This window comes from Mobula birostris, chromosome 9 (genome assembly GCF_030028105.1).
Source record: "Mobula birostris isolate sMobBir1 chromosome 9, sMobBir1.hap1, whole genome shotgun sequence".
In the NCBI taxonomy this organism is placed as follows: Eukaryota; Metazoa; Chordata; class Chondrichthyes; order Myliobatiformes; family Myliobatidae; genus Mobula; species Mobula birostris.
In genome coordinates, this window is record NC_092378.1 from 146263468 (window position 1) to 146289587 (window position 26120).

At 43.8% G+C, this 26120-nt stretch overlaps 1 protein-coding gene across 2 annotated transcripts in view; it reads right to left on the reverse strand.

Annotated features, from left to right (window-relative positions):
- LOC140203162 (ras-related protein Rab-26-like) overlaps positions 1-26120 on the reverse strand; it is a 486870-nt gene that overhangs the window by 419341 nt on the left and 41409 nt on the right. The window contains exons 1-2 of one of the 2 annotated variants that reach the window (XM_072269062.1): positions 18766-19208; positions 14578-14688 (exon numbers count right to left, since the gene is read on the reverse strand). In XM_072269062.1, the coding sequence (XP_072125163.1) occupies positions 14578-14688; positions 18766-18957 (303 nt within the window). In that variant the 5' untranslated portion in view covers positions 18958-19208. Of the gene's footprint in view, positions 1-14577; positions 14689-18765; positions 19209-26120 lie in introns of those variants that run through there. The other variant, XM_072269061.1, reaches the window with a different exon arrangement.

The window sequence follows — 26120 nt, forward strand, 5'->3', positions numbered from 1 at the left end:
ACTAGCACTGTATTTAAATAGCCACCATTTTTCCATGATCTAATATTCTATTCCTCAAATAATATTGTATTCCACAGCGAATACAGTGTAGTTTTTCACAGAATTTCTTAAAGCTCTTACCTTCTCTGCCGGCTTCAGAGATCTGTGGACACAAACTAAAATCCCCCTGTTCCACAACACTTCTCAGTATCTCACATACATTTTGTATTCCCTTCCCTTCCTTCAATATACTAACCCACACCTCTACACACTGAATTCCCCAAAACCTCTTCAATCTTCAAACAAAAAGAAATAGGCAGAAAAGACACCGGGTATGTCTTCAGCACCAACAATTTCCAGAGCGCTGTTAAATTCCTTCCTCTTGCATCCTGTGTCATCAGACAGTAAGTACAGTAGCTTGAAGAGCCCACACCACCAGGTTAAGAACAGTTTCTTCCCTTCCCTTTCAACCATTCAGGTCTTGAACCAATCACAACACCCTAATCAATACAATTTAGCAACACCACTAATGCTTTGACCAAAAAGAACTACAATTGCAAAAAAAAAACCGTACAATTTATTTTTAATCTATGCTTTGTTGTGAATGCTCTATATGTCAGTGATGCTGTTGCAGGAAGTTTTTCAATGCCCCTGATGTGTATTGTTCACTTGTTATGCATCCTGTTGTATGACGTAGGCGATCGTGGTCTTTCCTTGCAAGCTCAGTTTCAATGTTTAACAGATGTTTGGTTAGGTACATGGACCATAGAGGCATGGAGAGCTATGGTCCCAGTGCAAGTGGATGGGAATAGGCAGTTTAAATGGTCTGGCATGGACTAGATGGGCTGAAGGGCCCATTTCTGTGCTGTACTTTTCTATGACTCTATTGTCCTTGGCAATTTGTTTTCTACGGAAGTGGTTTGCCATTGGCGCCTTCTGGGAAGAGTCTTTACAAGACGAGTGACCCCAGTCAATATGAATACCCTTCAGAGATTGTCTGCCTGGTGTCAGTGGTCGCATAACCAGGACTTGTGATCTGCACCAGCTGCTCGTATGACCACCCACCACCTGCTCCCATGGTTTCACACGACCATAAGCAGGTGCTACACCTTGCCCAATGGTGGCCTGCAGGCTAGTGGAGGGAAGGTACAACACACCTCCTTTGGTAGAGACGCATTTCCACTCCATCACCCCACGCTGAATCTAAGACATTAAATTCAGAGTCATAGTCATATTTTATTGATCCCGGGGGAAATTGGCTTTCGTTACATTTGCACCATAAATAATTAAATAGTAATAATAAAACCATAAATAGTTAAATAGTAATATGTAACTTATGCCAGGAATAAGTCCAGGACCAGCCTATTGGCTCAGGGTGTCTGACCCTCCAAGGGGGGAGTTGTAAAGTTTGATGGCCACAGGCAGGAATGACTTCCTATGACGCTCTGTGTTGCATCTCGGTGGAATGAGTCTCTGGCTGAATGTACTCCTGTGCCCACCCAGTCCATTATGTAGTGGATGGGAGACATTGTCCAAGATGGCATGCAACTTAGACAGCATCCTCTTTTCAGACACCACCGTCAGAGAGTCCAGTTCCATCCCCACAACATCACTGGCCTTACGAATGAATTCAACCTCAACTTTGAATTTGACATCAATAGAATAGAATAGAACTTTATTGCCATTGCTCAAGACAACGAGATTACAGTGCTACTCTAGTTCATGCAAAACAAATATTTACAATGTATACAGTATGGTTTAATTTTTTAAAATCCCATACTCACATGCAACAAGTGACTTTGATAGTCCATAACACTCAAAGGCCACTGACAAGCTGAATGTAGCTTTATTCAGCTGCATAACAGCCCTCGGGAAGAAGCTGTTTTTCAGTCTTATCCTTTTGGCTAAGATATTTCTGTATCTCCTTCCAAATGGCACGAGATTGACAGACAGTGTTCAGGATAGGATGGGTCTTTAATAAGGTTATGAGCATGCCGTTGGCATTTAGAGTTATAGACTGTCTCCAACTCCAGTAGTTGAGTCCCAGTGATGTGCTGAGCCACACTAATCACTCATGGGAGTGCCGTGTGATCTGCCTTGTTGCAGCTAGAGTACCCCCCTTTCCAACAAATTGCACCACAACAGAAGGGGAAACCCATGCCCGTGCCCAGAAATCACTCAGGATTTCACATTAATAAATTATGTCATCTCAAGAGTTTAACAATGCTCAGGGAAGAACAGTATATTTTTTCCTTGATAAAGATTTTCTGTTGAATATTTAAAAAACACCACACAGGTCTCATGGGTACATGAACTGCCATACAATCCACAAGAATCATCCAATTAAGAACATATCATTCTACTCCAAGAAGTGAGACAGCACTATAAAGACTGTCTAAATCAATAAGAGAACCGTACTTTAAAATGAATTTTAAAGCATTTTAAATAATGCAAAGCCAACATTAACTGATCATCACTAACTACTCTTTATGATTCAAAATTGTTTCATATCATTTCCTGTACAAAAGTGGAGAGGAGGAAGGAGGAACTGATGAGCAGTCTTCTTGAACTGGTGCAGTCTACATAGTGTAAACTCCATACGGACAGCACCGAAGGTCAGAATTGAACCTGGGTCACTGGCACTGCGAGGAGGCAGCTCGACTCACTGCAGCATTGTGCTGTCCCACAGGGAAACCGAGAGGGCCAATTAAAGTTCTCGTTCGGTACTCCACTATGGTTCAGATGTATCAGAGAGGAGCAGTAGTGAATCAAACAGAAATTATTAAATAATTGAATTTATTAAATTAAATAAGATAAATTATTAAACAAGAAAAAAAATTAAACTCACCAGCTCTGGATCCATTGCCCTGCTCGCTTCTACCTCCTACCCAAATCCACAAACCTGACAGCCGGGTTAGGCCTATTGTCTCTGCCTGCTCCTTCCCAACTGAACTCAGATCCTCATAACTCAACTCCATTCTATCCCCCTTGGTTCAGTCCCTTCCCACCTGCATCCATGTCACTTCTCATGCTCTTGATCTCCCCACTCACTTCTAATTCCCCGGCCCTGACTGTCTCATTTTCAACATGGATGTCCACTCCAGGTCCTGTACACTTCCATCCCTCATCAAGAAGGCTTTAAAGTTCTCTACATTTTCCCCCCTCAATAACAGAACCAACCAGTTCCCCTCCACCGCCACCCTCCTCCATCCAGCAAAACAAGTCCTCACCCTCAACAATTTCTCCTTTGGCTCCACCGCTTTCTCCAAACGAGGGGTAGCCATGGGCACCCGCATGGGCCCCAATTATGCCTGCGTTTTTGCTGGCTATGTAGAACAGTCTGTGTTCCAAGCCTTCCCTGGTAACGGTCCCCAATTCTTCTTCTGCTACATTGACGACTGCATTGATCCCTGCTTTCCTGTTGACTCTCTATCAGGGTGAGAAATCAAATAGCAAGGGTAGATTCGCTTGTGTCTGTACGTTAGGTGACTCCGACAGCAAATGATAAAGTAGTCGTGGTTGGGGTGGGTTAGTGGGTGGAGATGTTGATCAGCCTCACTACTTGGGGAAAGTAACTGTTTTTGAGACTGAATGTCCTGGCGCAGAGATACAGTAATTGAGAGATGTATGGATTAGTCCATTATTCCTTCATCATAGGGATTGGGTTTGATTCACAAAATCATAAGAAAAAGATCATTTTGGTTACTGATTTGTATCTTCTATTCACCAGAGGGGGGAGAAGAGGGAATGTTTGTGGTTTGTCGGATCTTTGATTATGCTGGCTACTTACTGAGGCAGGGAGAAGTGTAGACAGAGTCCATAGACGGATGCCTGGTTTCTGTGCTACGCTGAGCTGTGTCCACAACTTATAGACCTTTTTTTTTAAATTTAGAGGTACAGCATGGAACAGGCCTATAACTCTATAGTTCTGCAATCTTTTCGATATCCTTGCCACCAAGTTTGGGTTTTAAATCCCAACGAGTCGCAAGAAAGGCTAATAGAGATGAATGAGCAGTAAGCAAGAGAAGATAACATTGCAAGGCTCATGACAGAGAACTCAAGACTAATGATCTGGAGTCTCGAGTTCAACACTGAGAAGTTTAAACTTTAATTTCAACTGCCAAACTTTCAAAACTTCTAAACATGCCCTTCAACAATCTAATTAGCCCAGCATTCATTTAATGTATTTTCTATCCAATGTATTCAGATAAATAATCAGACACCACATCTGCTCTGCAAGATAAATATTTGGATAATTCGTATGCAAATACATCCACTACTCAGAGCCATGCTGAGGAATTCGTGTTCAACTGTTCAAACCAACACGTTTCATTTCCATGCTGCAAGTTATAGGAGCAGAACTGAGCTATCCACCACTATTCAACCATGGCATATTTTTCATAATCAAATTTCAAAGTTCAAGTTCACAGTAAATTTATTATCAAGTGCATACGTGTCACCATGTACAACCCTGAAGGCACACTCAATAAATCCATAACAGGATAATAACCATATAGGGTCAGCAAAAGACCACACCAACTTGGGCATTCAACCAGTGTGCAAACACAAAAAGAAAGAAATAACAATAATGAGTAAATAAGCAATAACCATCGAGAACATGATATGAAGAGTCCTTGAAAATGAGTCCATAGGCTGCGGGAACATTCCTCGATGGGTCAGGTGAAGTTGAATGAAGTTATCCCCTTTGGTTCAAAAGCATGATGCTCTTTAATAACTGTTCCTGAACCTGGGGCGTGAGTCCTGAGGCTCCAGTACCCTCTTCCTGATGGCAGCAGTGAGAAAAGAGTATGGCCTGAGTGGTAGGACTCCCTGATGATTTCCTGCGCCAGCACTCCATGTAGATGTGCTCAGTAGTGGGGAGTGCTTTGCCTGTGATGGACTCGGCTGTATCCACTACTTTTAGTCGGCTTTTCCACTCATGGGCATTGATGCTTCCACACTAAGCTGTGATGCAGCCAGTCAAATTTACTATCACTGATTTATGTTGCAAAATTTTTTTTGTTTTATGGCAGTAGTGCAGCTCAATACATAAATATACAGTGAAGTAGTGTTCATGGATTCATTGTCCATTAAGAAATCTGGTGGTAGAGGGGAAGAATACACTTTGAGAAGGCTCCCATACCTCCTCCCTGATGGTAGTAATAAGGAGAGAGCAGGTCCTGGGTAATGGGGGTCCTTAAGGATGGATACCAACTTTTTGAGGCATCACTGTTTGAGGATGTCCTCAAGAGTAAGGAGGCTAGTACCCATGAAGGAGCTGGCTGAGTCTACAACTTTCTACAGCTTATTTTGATCCTGTGCATTGCCTCCATCCCCACATACCAGACGGTGATGCAACCAGTTAGAACGTTCTGCACAGAACATCTGTAGAAATTTGCTGGGGTCTTTGGTGTCACACCAAATCTCCTCACACTCCTAACAAAATATAGCTGCTAGGGTGCATTCTTCATAAGTGCATCAATATGTTGGGCCCAGGATATATAGATCTTCAGGAACTTGAAACTCCTCACTCTTTCCATTGCTGATCTCTCAATGAGGGCTAGTGAGGATTTTTTCAATCCTATTCTCCTGTCTTCTCCTCATAACCCTTAACACCCTGAGAAGTCAAAAACCCATCAATCATTCAGTAGGCAGCCCCAACACCAACTATTTTCATTTCAAACAGTTAAGTATCAAGAGCACAGAAATTAGGAGTTGGCCTCTCAGCCCTTCAATCCTGCTCTGCGATTTAATGAATGATCATATTGTAACCACACTCCCGCCTACCCCGGTGATCTGGTTCTCATTGAAACTTAGCAAACATTGAAAATCCTCGATAGAGTGGATATGGAAAGAATGCTTCCCGTAATGGAGAAGTCTAGAACCACAGGGCACAGTCTCAGATTATAAGGATGTCCCTTTGGAACAGGGATGAGGAGGGATTTCTTTGGCCAGAGGGTGGTGAATCTGTGGAATTCATTGCCACAGACAGCTGTGGAGGCCAAATCATTGAGTATATTTAAGGTGGAGGTTGATAGATTCTTGATTAGTAGGAGTGTCAAAGGTTATGGGGAGAAGGCAGGAGAATAGGGAAGAAAGGGATAATAATTAGTCATGATAGAATGCCAAGCAAATCCAATGGGCCAAATGGCCTAATTCTGCTCCTATGTCTTATGGTCTTATCTACTCCACCTCAGTCTCAAAAATATTCATAAGTTAGACAGCTTCTTTGCTCTTTCAGACTCACAACCCTCAGAGAAAAAGTTTCACCTCATCAGTATCATAACTTTTATTTTGACATAGTTCCCCTTGGTTGTAGATTCTTCCACAAGGAGAAGCACTCTCCCAATATTCACCCCATAAGGACCCTTCAGGATCTTACGTGTTCAAACTGAGTCCCTGCTTGTTTTTCTAACTGAGTCCTACTAGTTTTCAATAGATATAATACTAGCCCATCGAACTTTTCCTGCACTCTCAGTCTGAGTATTAGTCAGTAAACACTTCTGAATTACAATACAATAGTACTTACCTTAATTAAGAAGACAGCATGCAGTAATCCTGATGTGGTCTCACCAACACTCTATATATATATATATGAAGCACAAACTACCTTCATTTTATTCAATTCTTCCAGCAATTTACAATAACATTATATTAAATATCATTATGAGAAAATGGAAGATTAGAGCATTGGAACAGGTCCTTCAGCTCACAATGTTGTGCCGATCTAGTTAAATGAGTAATTAGGTGCCTAATTAAACTAATTCCATTTGCCTGCATATCCCTCCATTCTCTGCATCTTCATGTACCTGTTTAAGATTTGCAACACACATCAAAATTGCTGGTGAACCCAGCAGGCCAAGCAGCATCTCTAGGAAGAGGTACAGTTGACGTTTCAGGCCGAGACCCTTCGTCAGGACTAACTGAAGGAAGAGTTAGTAAGAGATTTGAAAGTGGGAGGGGGAGATCCAAAGTGATAGGAGAAGACAGGAGGGGGAGGGATGGAGCCAAGAGCTGGACAGGTGATAGGCAAAGGGGATACGAGAGGATCATGGGACAGGAGGCCCAGGGAGAAAGACAAGGTGGGGGGGGGGACCCAGAGGATGGGCAAGAGGTATAGTCAGAGGGACAGAAGGAGAAAAAGGAGAGAGAGAGAGAAAGAATGTGTGTTAAAAATAAATAACGGATGGGGTACGAGGGGGAGGTGGGGCATTAGCAGAAGTTAGAGAAGTCAATGTTCATGCCATCAGGTTGGAGGCTACCCAGACGGAATATAAGGTGTTGTTCCTCCAACCTGAGTGTGGCTTCATCTTTACAGTAGAGGAGGCCGTGGATAGACATGTCAGAATGGGAATGGGACGTGGAACTAAAATGTGTGGCCACTGGGAGATCCTGCTTTCTCTGGTGGACAGAGCGTAGGTGTTCAGCAAAGCGGTCTCCCTGTCTGCGTCGGGTCTCGCCAATATATAGAAGGCCACATCGGGAGCACCGGACGCAGTATATCACACCAGCCGACTCACAGGTGAAGTGTCACCTCACCTGGAAGGACTGTCTGGGGCCCTGAATGGTGGTAAGGGAGGAAGTGTAAGGGCATGTGTAGCACTTGTTCCACTTACAAGGATAAGTGCCAGGAGGGAGATCAGTGGGGAGGGATGGGGGGGACGAATGGACAAGGGAGTCACGTAGGAATCGATCCCTGCAGAAAGCCGGGGGGGGGGGGGGGGAGGGAAAGACGTGCTTAGTGGTGGGATCCCGTTGGAGGTGGCGGAAGTTACAGAGAATAATATGTTGGACCCGGAGGCTGGTGGGGTGGTAGGTGAGGACCAGGGGAACCCTATTCCTAGTGGGGTGGTGGGAGGATGGAGTAAGAGCAGATGTGCGTGAAATGGGGGAGATGCGTTTGAGAGCAGAGTTGATGGTGGAGGAAGGGAAGCCCCTTTCTTTAAAAAAGGAGGACATCTCCCTCGTCCTGGAATGAAAAGCCTCATCCTGAGAGCAGATGCGGCGGAGACAGAGGAATTTCAAGAAGGGGGTGACATTTTTGTAAGAGACAGGGTGAGAAGAGGAATAGTCCAGATAGCTGTGAGAGTCGGTAGGCTTATAGTAGACATCAGTGGATAAGCTGTCTCCAGAGATAGAGACAGAAAGATCTAGAAAGGGGAGGGAGGTATCAGAAATGGACCAGGTAAACTTTAGGGCAGGATGAAAGTTGGAGGCAAAGTTAATAAAGTCTTCATAGAGCACATATGTCCAAAGATAAATTAGCTCGTTTCTACTCTCATATTAATCCTTTTTGTGATAGATGTCAGGGGCAGATAGCCTCTTTAACTCATATGTTTTGCTCCTGTCCTACTCTGGAAACTTTCTGGAGAGACATTTTTAATATTATCTCAAAGGTATTGAATATAGATATCTCTCCTCATCCTATTACTGCTATCTTTGGATTACCTAAAATTTCCAGTAATCTTTCCCCTTCAGCCCGTAGAATGATTGCATTTCTTACTTTAATGGCGAAAAGATGTATCTTACAACATTGGAAAGAGCTTAATGCTCCAACTACCTTTTTTTGGTTTTCCCAGACGATATTATGCTTAAATTTGGAGAAAATTAGAAGTAATCTTTATGATTCCTCACTTAAATTTGAACAGGCCTGGAGATCTTTTATTCCATATTTTCATTTCATGTAATTTTTTTTTCTCTTTTGTTCCATATTTATATTCCCTTCTTGTCTTTTTTTTAACTGTTTTTAATGGAGGTCGGGTTTGAGGACGTGATTTTAAGTTCTTTAACTCTACCTGTTTCCAAGTTAGCCCATTGCTTTGCTTTGCTTTTAGTTTAGTTGCATGGTGGGTTTTTTTTGGGGGGTTTTTTTTCGGGTTTTTTTTTTCTTTTTCTCTATTGATATATAAAAATCAGTATACTATTATTTTACCATATTATTTTATGTTTAAATTGCACTGTTTGTATCAATTTTTTCTTCTGTATTAATATCTCCTGTAATTTCTAACAGTGTATTAGTGCCTTTATGGTTTACCCTTTGTATACTTATTCAATAAAAAGATTTAAAAAGAAAGTTAATAAAGTCAATGAGCTCAGTATGCATGCAGGAAGCAGCGCCAATGCAGTCATCGATGTAGCGAAGGAAAAGTGGGGGGCAGATACCAGAATAGGTACGGAACATAGATTGTTCCACAAAGCCAACAAAAAGGCAGGCATAGCTAGGACCCATAGCTACACCTTTAGTTTGGAGGAAGTGGGAGGAGCCAACGGAGAAATTATTAAGAGTAAGGACTAATTCCGCTAGACGGAGCAGAGTGGTGGTAGAGGGGAACTGATTAGGTCTGGAATCCAAAAAGAAGCGGAGAGCTTTGAGACCTTCCTGATGGGGGATGGAAGTGTATAGGGACTGGACATCCATGGTGAAAATAAAGTGGTGGGGGCCAGGGAACTTAAAATCATCAAAAAGTTTAAGAGCGTGAGAAGTGTCACGAACATAGGTAGGAAGGGATTGAACAAGGGGGGATAAAACCGTGTTGGGGTATGCAGAAACGAGTTCGGTGGGGCAGGAGCAAGCTAAGACAATGGGTCTGCCAGGACAGGCAGGTTTGTGGATCTTGGGGAGGAGGTAGAAACGAGAAGTGCGAGGTGTGGGAACTATAAGGTTGATAGCCTCCAGGCAAATTCCAGGCACTCACCGTTCTCTGTGGGAAACAACTTACCCTACACATTCCCTTGGAACTTATCCCCTTTCACCTTAGATTGGCCATTTCAACCCTGAGGGAAAAGATACCAGATGTCTCCTCTATCTACATGTCTCAATCCTATAAATACGTCTCCACCTCAGCCTCCACTGCTCCAGAGAAAACAACACCAGTTTCTTCAACCTCTCCTTAAAACATTATAATGGTCTTTTGACCATGAATGTTCTTGGAAAATTTTTCTACAGAAGTGGCTTGGGCAGTGTCTTTACAAGGTGGGTGCCCCCAGCCATTAACAACACTCTTCAGAGATTATCTGCCTGATGTCAGTGGTCACATAACCAGGACTCGTGATATGCACTAGCTGCTCATACAACCATCTACCACCTGCTCCCGTGGTTTCACATGACCCTGATTCGGCCCGGGGGGGGGGGGGCCGGGGTGTTGGTGGGAGGGTCTAATCAGGTGCTACACCTTACCTAAGGGTGACCTGCAGGCTAGCGGAGGAAAGGAGCGCCCTACACATCCCTTGGAGACACAACTCCACCCCACCACCCGTCCTTAAAGCACATGCCCTCTGATCTAGGAAAGCCTCTTCTGCAGCCTCTCCAAAGCCTCAACATCCTCCCTATGATGGGACAACCAGATTTGCTATACCTTGACACCAATTATTTACAAATTATGTATTAGAACACCCGGATCCTACCGCATCACAGAATTGCAGGGTCTATAGCCATTGATCATAACAGGGCTTTGCATTTACGTTCTCTGCCGAAATGGACAACTTCAGGTTTTATCACATTATTCCCCAGATCCCTGCTGACTCATTGAACCCAAGTTTCATAGGACTATCATCAAACAGAATACAACACCAAGCCATACAAGGAGACAACAAGCCAGGTGTCTAAAAACTCTGCCGCTGAAGGGGTGAATGTCAAAGAGAGAGGACAGTCAAGAATTCTAGAAATTGGGAACCGGGAATTGGAAGGCAGTCAGCACAGGTGCAGTGTTTAGAATTGAGGACGACAAAACTGGAGGGTAGGGGTGTGAACAGTGGAAAGAGAGACAGGACATTCAGGAATTAAACATAGGAGGAAGAATTTTAAGATTCTGCCAGCACTCTCCCAGAACCCAATGTAGATCAGCAAGTGAAAAGTAGGTGGTGCAAATTGGGAGCTCGATAACCAAGATGTAAGTTCCAAGGTAGGGTGTGTATCGAAACCAGGAAAAATGAGTGATCAATAGGGAGAAACTAAAGACTGAGCTGATATTTTCAAGTAATTACTGTCTTAGACATCAAAGAAATTGGATACACTGTAAGATAAAGAAGGAGAATATGGCCTTCTGGTGCATTCAAGCAACACACATCAAAGTTGCTGGTGAACGCAGCAGGCCAGGCAGCATCTCTAGGAAGAGGTACACTCAACGTTTCAGGCCGAGACCCTTCGTCAGGACTAACTGAAGGAAGAGTTAGTAAGAGATTCTGGTGCATTGTCTGTTCTGCCATTCCATCATGGTTGATTTATTATCCCTCTCAACCACATTCCCCTGCCTTCTCCCCATCTACTTAAGAACCTATCAACCTCCGCTTTAAATACAACCAATGACTTGGCTCCATTTACGTCAGCAGCAATGAATTCCTCAGCTTCACCACTCTCTTCCTTCTCATCTCTATTCTGAAAGGACAACCTTCCATCCTGAGGCTGCGCCCATTGGTCCTACACTTCCCCCCCTAGAGGAAACACCTGCTCCATAACCACTCTATCCAAATATTTCAATAAGCAATGTTTTAATGAGATCACCCCACCCCCATTTCTTCTGAACTCCAGCAGGTTCATTGCATCAAATGAGGTGCACTCCCATGGGAAGAATCCAAACGTGAATTATCATGGCAACCTGTGAAGAAAGCTTAAAATATCTTGCTGTGTTGACTCGACAGAAAGACCATTAATTCATTCCCTTTTCCTGCCCTATCCCAAATCCCCAGCCTCCAGCCCCCTTTCTAAACCTTTCCAAGGACACACACAAATGCTGGAGGGACTCTGTAAACCAGGCAGTATCTATGGAATGGAGTAAGCAGTTGACAAGACCCTTCATCGGGACTAGAAACGAAGGGGAGAAGTCAGGGTAAGTAGGTGGAGGAAGGGGAGAGTAGTACAAGGTGGCAGGTGATAGATGAAACCAGGAGAGAGGGAGGGGTGAAGTAAAGAACTGGAAAGTTGTTTGATGAAATAGATAAAGGGTAGGAGAAGGGAGAACGTGATAGGAGAGGACAGACCAGGGAAGAAAGGAAAGGGGGAGGAGCACCAGAAATAGGTGATGGGCAGATAAAGAGAGAAAGTATCAGAGGGAAACGAGAATGGAGATTGGCCTTTCCAAGGACAGCCACCACTCTGGTTCCATCATGATCCTTATTGCTGGGCTGCCTCTACCCTTGAGGAGACTATCTGAAATGCTCTGGAGATGATCGTTTCCAGGGCAGCCATTCTCTCTGCATGCCAGAGAAGAATGTAGAAGATTAAAAAGTGAAATGGTGAAGGACCGACTTTCTAAGTAATGCAGCCAACAAAGACGGTCAAATTCACCCTCAGCTGTGTATCAAGGGGAGTTAATGTGCAACAGAGGGTGGCTTAAATGAACCAACAGCTGAGAGTCAGTACCAAGCAGTCTTTCTTCATCCTGAACAGAAGGTTGCACTTAATTTATGGACCCTAGCATCAGGTGCTGTCTGTGACTCAGTATCAGCTCCCACACTGGGCTTTGGTGTTTCCATAACACCAATGCCCAAGAAGAATGGAAGAGTCCACAAAAAGTGCTGGATATAGCCCAGCCTATCACAAAACAGGCCCTCCTCACCATCCAATACATTTAAATGGAGCGCTGCCACAAGAAAGCAGCACCTATCAAGAACCCCCACCATCCAGGCTATGCTCTCTTGCTACTACTGCCATTGGGAAGGAGGTACACGAGCCTCAGGTCCCACACTGCTAGGTCCAGGAACGGTTATTATCCCTCAGTCATCAAGCTCCTGAACCAGATTCCACAACCTATGCACTCACTTTCAAGGACTCCACAACTCATGTTCTCTGTATTATTTATTTAGTTATTAAGTATTACTACTTTTTTTCTTTGCACAGTTTGTTTTCTTTAACACATCAGTCAGTCTTCACGCGTAGTTTTTCATTAATTCTGTTGTGTTTCTTTGTTCAACTGTGAATGACTGCAAGAAAATGAATCTCAGGGTAGCAGGTACTTCGGTAGTAAGTTGATTTGAACAATTGGAGACTTGATCCTGGATGATACTCACTGAAAGAGAATGTTATAGAGGCACCCTCTGTTCATTTGGATGTCAAAGATGCTATGGTGGGGCTTTGAAACGAGCATTTCTCCCCAAAGTCCCATCTAAAACTCACATCTGCACTAACACTTGTTCAAGTAGTTAATTGGCCAATCATCTTTTCACAAATTAGTTGCTCCAACAAAACTGCCTGTATTTCAAAACCATCACACTGAACTACAACACAATTACTCACTGAAGTGGCACGGGAACGCAAGCATTTTTATGCCATTTGCACACTCACTGGCACTTACTGACAAGTGATCTTCTGGTGATAGGGACTCGTACACCTGTCTTTAATTCCGCTGGCAATAAATCCCTCCAACACGAGAAGCACGCCTGCATGCACTGTTGGCAGCATTGCCATGGAGTTTCACCAACCTCAAAATTCAAAGCTGAATGCAAATTATCATTAAAAGTCCTTACATGTCACCATAAAGTACTTATATGTCACCACATACTGTGCAGGTGTTCACAGTAGAAACAGAGAAATTCAATATAATCAATGAAGAACTACATAGACTGAAAAAACAACCAAAATGTTAAAGACAAACTGTGCAAGTACAAAAATAGCAATAACAATAATAATTAATTAATAATACTGAGAACTTGAGTTGTAGAGTCCTCAAAGGTGAGTCCATTGGTTGTGTTTAGTGATCAGTTCAGTGCTGTGGCCCAGTAGACAATGTCCATTAATCACCACGGACAGCACCCTTGGTCAATCCCTATACTAGTTCCAACAACAATCAGCACACCCAGTAAACCACCCAGGTCATGCTGTCTTTTCACTGCTGCCATCAGGAAGCATGCGCAGAACTCAGGACTCAAACCACCAGGGTCAGGAACTGTTTGACCCCTCAACCATCAGGTTCCCAAATCAGAAACAATAACTTCACTTGCCCCATCACTTTGCAGCCTATGGATTCACGTTCAAGGGCACTTCATCTCATGTTCTCGATATTTTTTATTTGTTTATTTATTATTAGTGTTTCTTTCCTTTTTGTATTTGCACAGTGTGTTATCTTTTGCACGCTGGTTGAACACCCAATTTGGTGTGGTCTGTCATTGATTCCATTATGGTTATTACTCTATTATGGATTTATTGAGTATGCCTGCAAGGAAATGTACCTCAGGGTTGTACACGGTGATAGATCTATACATACACTTTGATAATAAATTTACTTTGAACTTTGAACCTCAGAGCTAGGCTCAGCTTCTCAGCATCCACCAGCAGTAGTCAACAGTCACGCTGAACTTCAGCAACTCACTCCTGGTTTTTGCAGTGATGACAGAAACTATTTTAAAGTTGCACATACATTTTTAATTTAATGCTTCACATGGAAAAGTCAGTGCGGGACAAGAGTGCCTTCAACAAGGCAGATTCCATACCAATAAATACCAAGCAATAGGCATCAATATGAACTCAGTGTAAATACCAACACAGATATAGATGTGTGCAGTCAGTGGGACTTGCAACACATAGGCAGGTGCTTTCCTATGCTTTGAGCATTGCCCGAGCAGCATATTTAAACACAAGGATAAAGAAATACAAGGAAATCTCACCCTGAAATCAATTCCCACTGTAGAAATAAAGCTTCCTGCTAAGAACGCTCCATCCTTAAAGCGCACCAGCAAACAGGTCTTCCCTACGCCAGAGTCTCCAACTAACATGACCTGAAATAAAACAAGTGATGGTTACTGCAACATGCATGTGAACGGGGAACAGTCCCTACCAATACTTGCGCACTTTTGTAATGAGACACATGCTGTGCCTATCCTGGAATTCTCAGCCCGAAATCCTTATATTAATAAAAAGTGAAACTCTTTTGTATTAAAAAAAGAAAGACTACTTTGAACTTCCATGAATAAAACATGAGCAAGATATCATCCTTGTATGACATAGACCGTACTGCACTGAGCGGTGTGTATTGGTGGAATTGAAATTGGTTTTGTTATTGTAACATGTACTGAGATAGGGTGAAAAGCTTGTATTGGATACTGTTAGTAACAGATCGATTCATTACGCTTTGCATTGAAGGAGTCTAAGGAAAACAGTGAGAGATAGCAGAAATGAAGTGTAATGACTACGGTGACAGTCCGTGCAGGTAGACAATATCATAACAAGTTAGATTGTGAGGTCAAGGGTCCATCTTATCGTAGTAAGGAACAATTCTAACAGCAGGATAAAAGCCGTCCTCGAGTCTGGTGGCAGACACTTTCAGGCTTTTGCAGTAATGGGAGAGGCGAGAAGACAGAATGTCCAGGGTGGGTGGGGTCTTTAGTTATGTTGGCTGCTGAAATCTACAGCACATTACAGCCCACAATGTTATGCCACCACGTAACCTACTCTGGAAACTGCCTAGAATTTCCCTACCACGTAGCCCTCTATTTTTCTAAGTTCCATGTACCTATCTAAGAGTCTCATAAAAGACCCTGTTGTATCTGACAGTACCACCTTCACTGGCAGTGCATTCCAAATACCCACCGCTCTCTGTGTGAAAAACTTACCCATGACATCTCCTCTGTACCTACTTCCAAGCACCTTAAAACTATGCCCTCTTGTGTTAGCCATTTCAACCCTAGGAAAAAGCCTCTGACTTTCCACACGATCAATGCCTCTCATCATCTTACACACCTCTAACAGGTCACCTCTCACCCTTCATCGCTCCAAGGAGAAAAGGCCGAGTTCACTCACCTATTCTCATAAGGCATGCTCCCCAATCCAGTCAGCATCCTTATAAATCTCCTCTGCTGGTCTTTAGTTATGTTAATTTACATTTATAATGACAGCTGCAGAACGCTAATTTTCATGGTGTTTATACCCAGCGTTATGTACGGCCAAGATAATAAACTTGAACTTCCTCTATCTACTTAACCTTATCAATTTTCCTTCAAATCTTTACCCGTAAGTCAACGGGTCAAAGAGTCACCAGCTCTGATAATAGTTCATATCAAAATTTAACTCCGTTTCTCTCACTAGGCTTTTCTATACTTTTCTGCTTTAATTTCAGGAGTTCCAAAATCCAGTGCCATTTCCTTTTGGAGAGAACTAGCAGTTTTCTAACCAAGAGAACTGGGGTCAGGGGGAAGCAGAAAGCACTGAGATAAGGCCATAATACATCGAAGCAGCATTCGTCTATTTGTCCCATCAGGGGTGCTCTGCCATTCCATCATGGCTGATTTATTTTCCCTCTCAACCCTATTCTCCTGCCTTCTCCCCATAATCTATGACACCCTTATTAATCACGAAACTATCAACCTCTGCTTTAAATGCCTTGGCCTCCAGAGCCGTCTGTGGCAATGAATTCCACAGAAGCACCACCCTCTGGTGAAAGAAATTCCTCCCCATTTCTGTTCTAAAAGGACACCTTTCTATCCTGAGGCTGTGTCCTCTGGCTAGGGGGCACAGGGAAATAAGATTTTTTACATTTTGTACCTAACCACTATAGTCTGACCACAAGCAATAAACATAAAATATCATTAAGCAGAAAGGGGACAATCTCCTTGTTACCTCAGCAGGTAACAGCACCATGCACCTCTGAGTGACTGAACTGGATCCTGGAACTAGGTTAGACCACATGGAGGATTGTGTTCTATTCTGGTCACCTCATTATAGGAAGGATCTAGAAACTTTAGAGAGGGCGCAGAGGAGATTTACCAGGTGCTGCCTGGATTAGAAATCATCTATTATGTGGCTAGGCTGAGCAAGAAAGAGAGTTTCTCTTTAAAACGAAGGAGAATTAGATTAGATTAGATTAGATTATGAGGACATGCAGTCCTCTTTTATTGTCATTTAGTGATGCAATGCATTAAGAAATGATACAATGAATGAGAGGCAAATTGATAGATGTGCACAAGACAATAAAAGGCATAAATCAAGTGGACAGCCAGAGACTTTTTCCCAGGCCAGAAATGGCCAGTACTGTGGGGGACATAACTTTAGGGTTATTAGAGGAAAGTATGGGGGGGGGGGAATGTCAAAGTTATACATATACACAGGACAACTGCCCTGTTGTTCCCCATTCTCCCATTGGCCCATGGGTGACTGCTCTGTTGTTCCCCATTCTCCGATTAGCCTATGGATGCGCACCCTGCTGTTTTCTGTCCTCCCACTAGCCCACAGGCAACTGCCCCGATCTTCCCCATCCTCTCAGTGGCCCATGGAAAGCCCTGGCAGGTAGATGCAAGCAGGAGTTTCCATCTGACAGGGTTGACAATCTCAGAATAATGGGTCAGCCATTTAGGACAATTTTTACAATCAGAAGATAGTGAATCTTTGAAAATCGTCACCCAAGAGTCTCAGCCATTGAGTCGCTGGAATGGATTTTCGATAGAAATGGAATCAAGGATAACGGGATAAGCACTAAGGTGGATCCTACTGAATGGGAGAGCAGACAAACAGGCCAAACGGCCGACTCCTAATCTTACACTAGTGTCTCTCTTCTACAAATAAGCGAATGCCTTCCAATCTGTGAAGATCAGGGACTCTGGCAGCGTCTAACTACTTTAGACCACAACACAGCGAGTTATAGCTTCGCCTCGCTGTGGAACACAGCATCAATCTCATCGACTCATTGGGAACTTCAGCAAGACGCGCGCAGGCAGCAGTTGGGAAAAACTACCATATGTCGGCACCTTTCAGAAACAGAAAATTCATAAATTGGTTCTGGCGGCAGCAGGATTTCAACAGAATTTCAAAAAATTCCTTTTTGGGAGGATAATGCAGGTGCCGCCTGACCCACTCAGTTCCTCCAGTTCATTCGGCACGGGGACTTCTTCAAACAATTAAATGAAAATCTTGCCCTCAGTATTGAGATTTGACCCACTTTCTCAGTCCTCCATTGACGACGTTGTGAGGCTTTCAATTACGAACCGACCCCGAGGTTGGCAAGGGGAGTTAACAGAGCTCCCTGATGATTGGAGTACTTCAATCTCCTCTTTTAATGGGCTGTCTGATACTGAATGAGACGAGTTTTCATTCCAGATTTGGCAGCACTTAGGCAACGATTGCTATCCAACCAGGAAACAATCGGTCAATTCTCAAGGGCCCTTCAACATGCACGCTATACGGTGGAGTGTTATCGCTGCTTATTACATAACCTTCTTGATTAGCCTCATAACCCAACTGTCAGGGGCTTTATAGTTTATACCCTGGGGTTTCTGGCAATTTAATAGTTGAAATTACGTAAGATCGGTGTGAAGGTGGGGGGCAAAGTGCACAACACAAGGTGGAAATGTGAAGGGAAAAAAGACAGTGGGTGGGGTTAATTGGAGAGAACTTCTCTCAGAGATGGTACAGGCAAAACGGGGTGAATGGTCCATTCTGCACTGCGGGCTGCCGAAGGAGTCCAGGCAAATGGATCGACGTGATCTTGCTTCATTTAGCATCTCCCAAGATAGTGAGGCAGTAAACAGCCGAGTCAGTGTCTGAGTGTTCTGGCTAGAGTTAAACACTGAGTGATGCGGGGTGTCAAGCAACGCTGGGGGCACAAAGAGTTAAACTGAATGGCCTGTCTCTGTTGTACATTCCCTGTCAAAAACAGCAACTTAAGACAAGATATATTGACAGCGCAGAGGCTGTTCATTTGACTGGTTAAAATAACCTCAGTTTCTGTCAGCTTTTAATTCTATATCCAGGTGAGTGTTGACCATGAAATGGTGTCATGCAAACACATGCACGCATGCAATAAATCCTTCGATAAACACAGAGAAACGACCACAAATCTGCCAGGTTCCCTGGCAAGAACTAACCTTAAATGCGATGTCATAAAACTCGCCGCTGTTACTCAGGGATGGTCTGTTTGGAATGGCCACCCCGTTAATCGGACCCTGGGCCCCGGAGTTGGTTTTCGCCGACTTCTTCTGTTCTTTGCTTCGTCCTGCTGGTAAGGTGGTGGTGGGAGACGAGGTACCTTTGCTCTTAAGTGTCTTTTTCCTCGACATCTCGGATGTGATCTGCAGCCTTTCAACTGGGAGGAGTTTATAAATTTTAAAAAAACACTGTTTGCGAGTTTGTAGTCTATATCCTCCAGCAAGCTGTGCAACGTAGGAGCTCTGTAGTGACTGCAGTGTTTGCTATTCACCTGGCTGGAGGGATCATGTCTGTTGTCAAAATTGGGATGTGTCTTCTAAACATCTCGGCAGCTACTTGTCCACCAGCCCGGATTCCAGCTCTCTACACGCGCTGCCCTCTCGCTCCGGGCACAGCCACGCCTACCCTACACTGACAGACAAGACGGCCAGCAAATCAGCAAAGCGTATGTCTGCTCCTGGTCCAGGACATCGTCCAATGGGCGCAGAGATATGGGCGGGGCTCCGTGAAATTAACTGTAAACATCATACACCTTTGCTGTTTAACCCTTTGAGGGCTGATCAAAGTCCGTTAAAGAAACACGCCCACATACGGAGAGACTTCACGATGTCCCAAGCCCCTTTACAGTCAATGTAGTACTTCCTTGAAGTTGTATTGAAGATGCTACCAATTTGCTCTCAGATAGATCTTACGAGGAATAATACAGTATAATAATTAGATAATCGCTTGAAAATTCGATGCCCATTAGAGTCTCTCCCACCTGGCTCTGGAACAGCAGGTCGGAGAGTCTGGATAGATTGGCTCATCTTTCCCTGGAGTGAAGGAGGCTGGGGTGAGGTGCAGCCGTTTTCCCGGGCAGAGAAGTCTAATACTAGTGGCCACTTTATTAGGTACAGGAGGTGCCTAATAAAGTGGAAACTGGGTGTACGTTCATGGTCTTCTGCTGCTGTAGCCCATCTACTTCCAATTTTAACGTGTTGTGCATTCAGAGATTCTCATGTTTATTTGCGTTACTGTCACCTTCCTGTCAGCTTGACCTGGTCTGGCCATTCTCCTCCGACCTCTTTCATTAGCATTTTCACCCACAGCACTCTCAGTCACTGGATGTTTCTTTTGTTTCTCGCACGTTTCTTTGTAAACTCTAGAGACAATTGAGTGTGACAATCCCAGCAGGTCAGCAGCTTCTGAGATACCTAAACCACCCCTTCTGGCTTCAACAATTATTTTTCACGGTCAAAGTCACTTAGATCACATTTATTCCCCCATTCTGATGTTTGGTTTGAACAACAACTGACCCTCTTGACCATGTCTGCATACTTTTATACATTGCTGCCACATAATTGGTCGATTAGATAATTGCATTAATGAGCAGGAGTACAGGTACAGGTGTACCTAATAAAGTGGCCACTGAGTGCATATGGAAGGTTTATAGAAATGCTGGCCAAATGGCAGGCAAATAAGACTAGCTCAAATAGACATCTTGGGACATCTTCTCCTGCAAGGGTATTGGAATATAGCAAAAGTCTACCTTTATTCTGAAGAAATCTGGCTACAGGAAGCCAAATGGCAATCAGCTGTTTGGAACTTCGCTTCGTTTGAAGCTGTGCACTTTTATACAAGAGCACCAGTTGTTTTAGTTACAGAGAATCCCCAGCTTTTTGGTGGAAGACTTGGAACATCCTGTCTTTATGATGTTGGTTGAGGGGTGAAAGTTGGTCAGGATAATGGAGAAACCTATAGAGAATCATTACCCAGGATATCTTGTGAACATCTGAGACAACATCTCAGTTTAGTATCCCCCTGACAGTGTGGCAGTCCCTCAGTAAAACATTGCTGCAGCACCAACTGAAATATCTGATGGGAAAATGACCTCTTTTTGTGCAGTGGCAACACCATGAGGCTCTGTGGTCAATTTTGAACATTGCATCTCGCGTGTTGACTAGAGGAGCTGGGACATCAAGAGGCAACTGTACAAATCATTGAGTATTGCTCACCGTACTAGTCGCCCAGCTGAAGGAAGATGGTCATGGTTTGAATGGTAGAGTAATGATTATCACAATCTCTTTTCAGTGCCAGCAACTGCTGATATGGGTTAGATTCCTACTGCTGTCTGTAAGAAGCTTAACTTTCTCCCCATGAATGTGTGGGTTTCCTCCGGGTGCTCCAGTTTCCTCCCACATTCCAAAGACTTATGGGTTAGGTTAGTAAGTTGCGAGCATGCTACTTTGGTGTCGGAAGTATGGTGACACTTGCAGGCTGCCCCAGCACAATCCTCACTGATTTAACCTGAGGCAAACAACACATCTCACTGTGTATTTCAATGTTTTGATGTAGATGTGACAATTAAAGCTGATCTTTAAGCTGGAAAGGGCGCGGAAAGAACATTACCGGGACTGGAGGGTTTGTGTTATAAGGAGAGGCTCAACAGTATGAGCGTTTTTCCTAGAATGAGGGAGGCTGAGCAGAGGCTTTATAGAGATATATAAAATCATGAGGGGTATAGATAAGGTGAATGACTACAATCTTTTCCTCAAGAAGCAGAGTCTAAAACCAAAGGGCATAGTTTTAGTGTGAGAGAGGAAAAATTTAAAAGGGACCTGGTGGGGATGTTTTCACACAGAGGGCGCTGGATATGTGGAACAAGCTGCAAAGGAGAGCCACAGAGGTGGATACAATTGCAATGTTCAAGAAATTTTGACAGGTATGTGTATTTGCAAGGTTTAGAGTGATATCGGCCAAACGGAAGGCAAATAGGACTAGCCGGTCAGCATGGATGAGTTGGGCAGAAGGACCTGCTGTATAACTCTATGACACAATGACAAAATATCCTGATTCTGTAACCATGGTTTTCTTCAGTGTACCATAGCTCAAGAGCCTCTTTTATTGTGAATCTGTGACCTTCAGTCAGCGATTACTTTTTCTCTGATACAACATAATGTATTGAAAAGTCACTTAGCATTGTTCTCATGCTCTCCTTCACTAATCTTGCAAATAATGCATCAACGTGGAGAATCAGCAGCATGGATTATTGTGAAAGAAGGTTTTGCATTCATATGTTGCCTCTCACAAACCTAGGATTCCATCCTCCCATCGAAACCAATTTGCAGCCAGCCACGGTAACATACGTTCAAGGTGCTGGAAGAACTCACCAAGATAGCATCTATGTAGGGGAGTAAATAGTCATCGTTTTGGGCCGAGATCTTGATGAAGGGTCCATAGATGCTGCCTGCCCTACTGAGTTCCTCCACCATTTTGTGTGTGTGTTGCTCAAGATTTCCGGCATCTACAGCCTCTCCGTCAGCCAGCAAGTTATCCACTACATAATGTACTGGTTAGGCACAGGAGTACCTTCAGCCAGAGACTCATTCCACCGAGATGCAACACTGAGCATCATAGGAAGTCATTCCTGCCTGTGACCATCAAACTTTACAACTCCTCCCTTGGAGGGTCAGGCACCCTGAGCCAATAAGCTGGTCCTGGACTTATTTCCTGGCATAATATACATATTATTATTTAATATTTATAGTTTTATATTGCTATATTTATACTCTATTCTTGGTTGGTGCAACTGTAACGAAACCCAATTTCGCTCGGGATCAATAAAGTATGACTATGTCTATGACTATGACTAAGAGAAGCTGAGCATAGAATATACAGCACAGGAATAGGCCATTTGGCCCATAATGTTGTGCACCCAAATTTTAATCCCTCCAACACACACTATATCCATATCCCTCCATCTTCCTTACATCCATGTGCCTATCCAAAATTCTCTATTGTACTTGCCTTTATCACCATACCAGGTAGCGCATTCCAGGCATCCGTGATTTTCCGAGTAAAAAAACTTACTCTTCACATCCCCTTTGAACCTACCGCTTCTCACATTCAATGCATGGCCTCTGGTATTAGACATTGTAACCCTGGGAAACAGATACTCTTTGTCTACCCTATCTATGCTTCTCAGAACCTTATAAACCTCTGTTAGATTTCTCCTCATCCTCTGATGCTCCAGAGAAAACAATCAAAGTTTATCCAGCCTCTCATAATGACACACATCTTCTAAACCAGGCAGCATCCTGGTGAACCTCTTCTGCACCTCAAAGCCTCAACATCCATTCTATAGTGGGGTGAGCAGAACTGTATGCATTACTCACTGTTCCTACACGTGTTGGCAATTTGTGTAGGAACAGAAGTGACTAATTCGCTTACAAAAAACTTCCTCGAATGGCATATAAGCAACAAAGTGGCACAAATAGTAGAGTCAGTCATGTTCAGTCCTGATCTCTGTGTGGAGTTTGCACGTCCTCCCTGTAGATCTGCAGAGTCCCCATAGGACTCCATCAGATTTCTACAGGGGAGCATCAGAAATTGAAAGGGTGAGCAGTTTCAAGGTCCTGGATGTCAACATCTCCGAGGATCTATGCCGGGCCCGACATATCGATGCAGTTACAAAGAAGGCACAACAGCAGTAATGTTTCATTAGGAGTTCAAGGAGATTTGGTATGTCACCAAAGACACTCGCAAATTTCCACAGATGGACAGACTTCCACTGTGGAAAGCATTCTAACTGGCTGCATCACCATCTGGTATGGGGGAGGGGGGGAAGCACTGCACAGGATCAAAATAAGCTACAGAAAGTTGTAAACTCAAGTCAGTTCCAGCTTGAAGGTGAGGTAACAAAGCCTCATTTAAGTATCCTATCTGAAAGGAAGGCTGGTGCTTCCTCAGGACAGGATTGTGGTTTGTCAACCAAGATTATCTACATACATTTCTGGAACTCTGAAACTAAGAATATTCTAACTCCTGAGACTAGAGTTCTCTCTGCCAAGTGAAAGCTGATACCTAGAGACATAGAGCATAGAACACTGCAGTACTGGAAAAGGCACTTTGGCCCTTCTAGTCTGTGCCAGCTATTATTCTGCCATCGACCTGCACCTGGACCATACCCTCCATATCACTCCCATCCATATTCTTATCCAAATCTCCGTTAAATGTTGAAATGGAACCTGCATCCACCACATCTGCTGGCAGCTTATTCCACACTCTCACCATCTGAGTGATGAAGTTCCCTTTCAGGTTCCGCTTAAATATTTCACCTTTCACCCTTAACCCATGATCTCTAGTTCTAGCCCCACCCAACCTCAGTGGAGGAAGCTTGCTTGCATTTTCCCTATCTGTATCCCTCAAAGTTATATGTCCTTCTATCAAATCTCCCCACATGTTCGATATCTCTATTTCACTCACCACAGATGCTGCCCCACTTGCTGAGTTTCCCATGCCTCCTACGTTTTCTGTTAATATTTCTGATTTATGTTTACACAAATCCTGGATGATCATTGGAGGCAGAGGGGACTGCAGATACTGAAAGCTGGTGCAAGAGAAAGCAAACAGCTTTTATCATTCCAACCTTCCAGTCAAGATGGCGCCTAAGTACAACGCTCCTTCAGTCAACATCTACTGGATAGATCATGAAAACATATATTTCACTTCTTTTATGTCTTTTACATTTGCTTTTCATCTTGAATGTGACTCTGGAACTGTTGGGGCCTGTGATTTGCTGTTTGCAGATCATTTGGGTGTTCTAGCACTCTGCGATCTCCAGGAGGATTCCGCGAGGCAGAGGCAGCGTGTGTGAACCTGATAGTGGGCAGGCTGCGGGACGGTGCGTGAGCTGTTGGTCGATTCCATTTCACTGATTAACGCTTCCATTGTTCGCCGAATAAAGTGATGAGAGAGATTGAAACATCGAAGCGAATGCGGAAGTTTGGAGATAGTTTGGGTGTTCCAGTGCTCTGCGGTCTCCAAGAGGATTCCAGGAGACAGAGGCAGCATGCGGGAACCTCGTAGCGGGCAGGCAGTGGGGCAGGGTGCAAGCTGATGTTTGACTCCATTTCACTGATAAAGCAATGAGGGAGATGGAAGCATCTAGGGGAGTGTGGGGGGTGAGCTGCCTGTCCTTTAATTGCTCTGTGCTGGAGAGAGGAGAGCCTCCCGCTATGCCTACCGAGTACTGCCCAGGTTTTCTGCATTTTGGATGTGGACTTGGACTATAGACTTATTTCGGTCTGATAGTTTTTTATATTCTGTATTTCTTGCCCAATTTTTCTCAATTTTTGTGCAGGGAGGGGGATTTGGGGCTTTGGGTGTTTGTTCCATTTTGTTAATTTTTTTTGAGTGGGAGGATTTGGGGGGTTTGTTTGTTTTTTTGTGTGGGGAGGTGGGATTTGGGAATTGATGATTGTGTTGCCTTTCTTTTCTTTCTTGGTTTCATGGCTACCTGGAGAAGAACTTCAGAGTTGTATGCTTTGATAATAAATGAACATTTGAATGAACCTTTGACAGCCAGGGGAACTCAGTGGATCTGGCAGCATCTATTGATATCAACAGCCCATTTCCTCTTGAGATCATCATTTCATTTTATTTAGGTTCAATTTAATATCAGAGAATGTATACAGTATACAACGTGAAATTCATGCTCCTCACAGACATCCGTGAAACAAGAGACCCCATAGAATGAAGGATTGAACATTGAAGCCCCGATAACCCTCCTACTCACACCCTTCACAGAAGCAGCAGCAAAACGTCAACCCCTCCTCCACCCCCACTCACGCCAGCAGATGCACCGACCCTACCCACTCCCACCATGCAAGCAACAGCAAAAGCCTCCAAAGAGACCTTGGTCCAGAGTCCATCAAAATGACAGTCCACAACCCACCACTTCGGTATCTTAAACTGGCTTTCGCTCTCTCTGGCGGGGGAACGTGAGGTCACTCCTGCAACAATGAGAGTGGAGACCAGCAACGCAATGTGCATTGCCCCTCTTTGGAGGAGATGGTCAAACGTAAGTCTTAAATCATTTGCAGTTCTACTTTTACTTGATTGTTATAAATAGCTAGCAGAGATTGCTGGTGTCAAGTAGTTTTTCCTGCATTCTATTGAATCCACTCCAGAGTACAGTTTAGAATCCACACCAAGAAACTATCATTAAACTGAGTATAACAGTGTGGTTAGAGTGTTATGTGATGCTCCTTTGAGTGTAGTAGTAGTGCGATCATTTGAGTCGAGTATTATGTTCTCCCAAGGGGCTCTTCCCTTAACAGAGAATGCCTGTGCATGACTTTGTTTAACATGGGGAGGCTGATGCACGGGCAGCCACCAGACAGTCCTTGACAGATCAGGATCAGGGTCCAGTGCCATGGAGTTCATGGTGACTGGGGAACCTGTGCTGCTGCAGTCTTCCTTTGCTTTCACTGCCGGTGTGACATGTCATCATCTTCCACCAGCTCCATCGTTG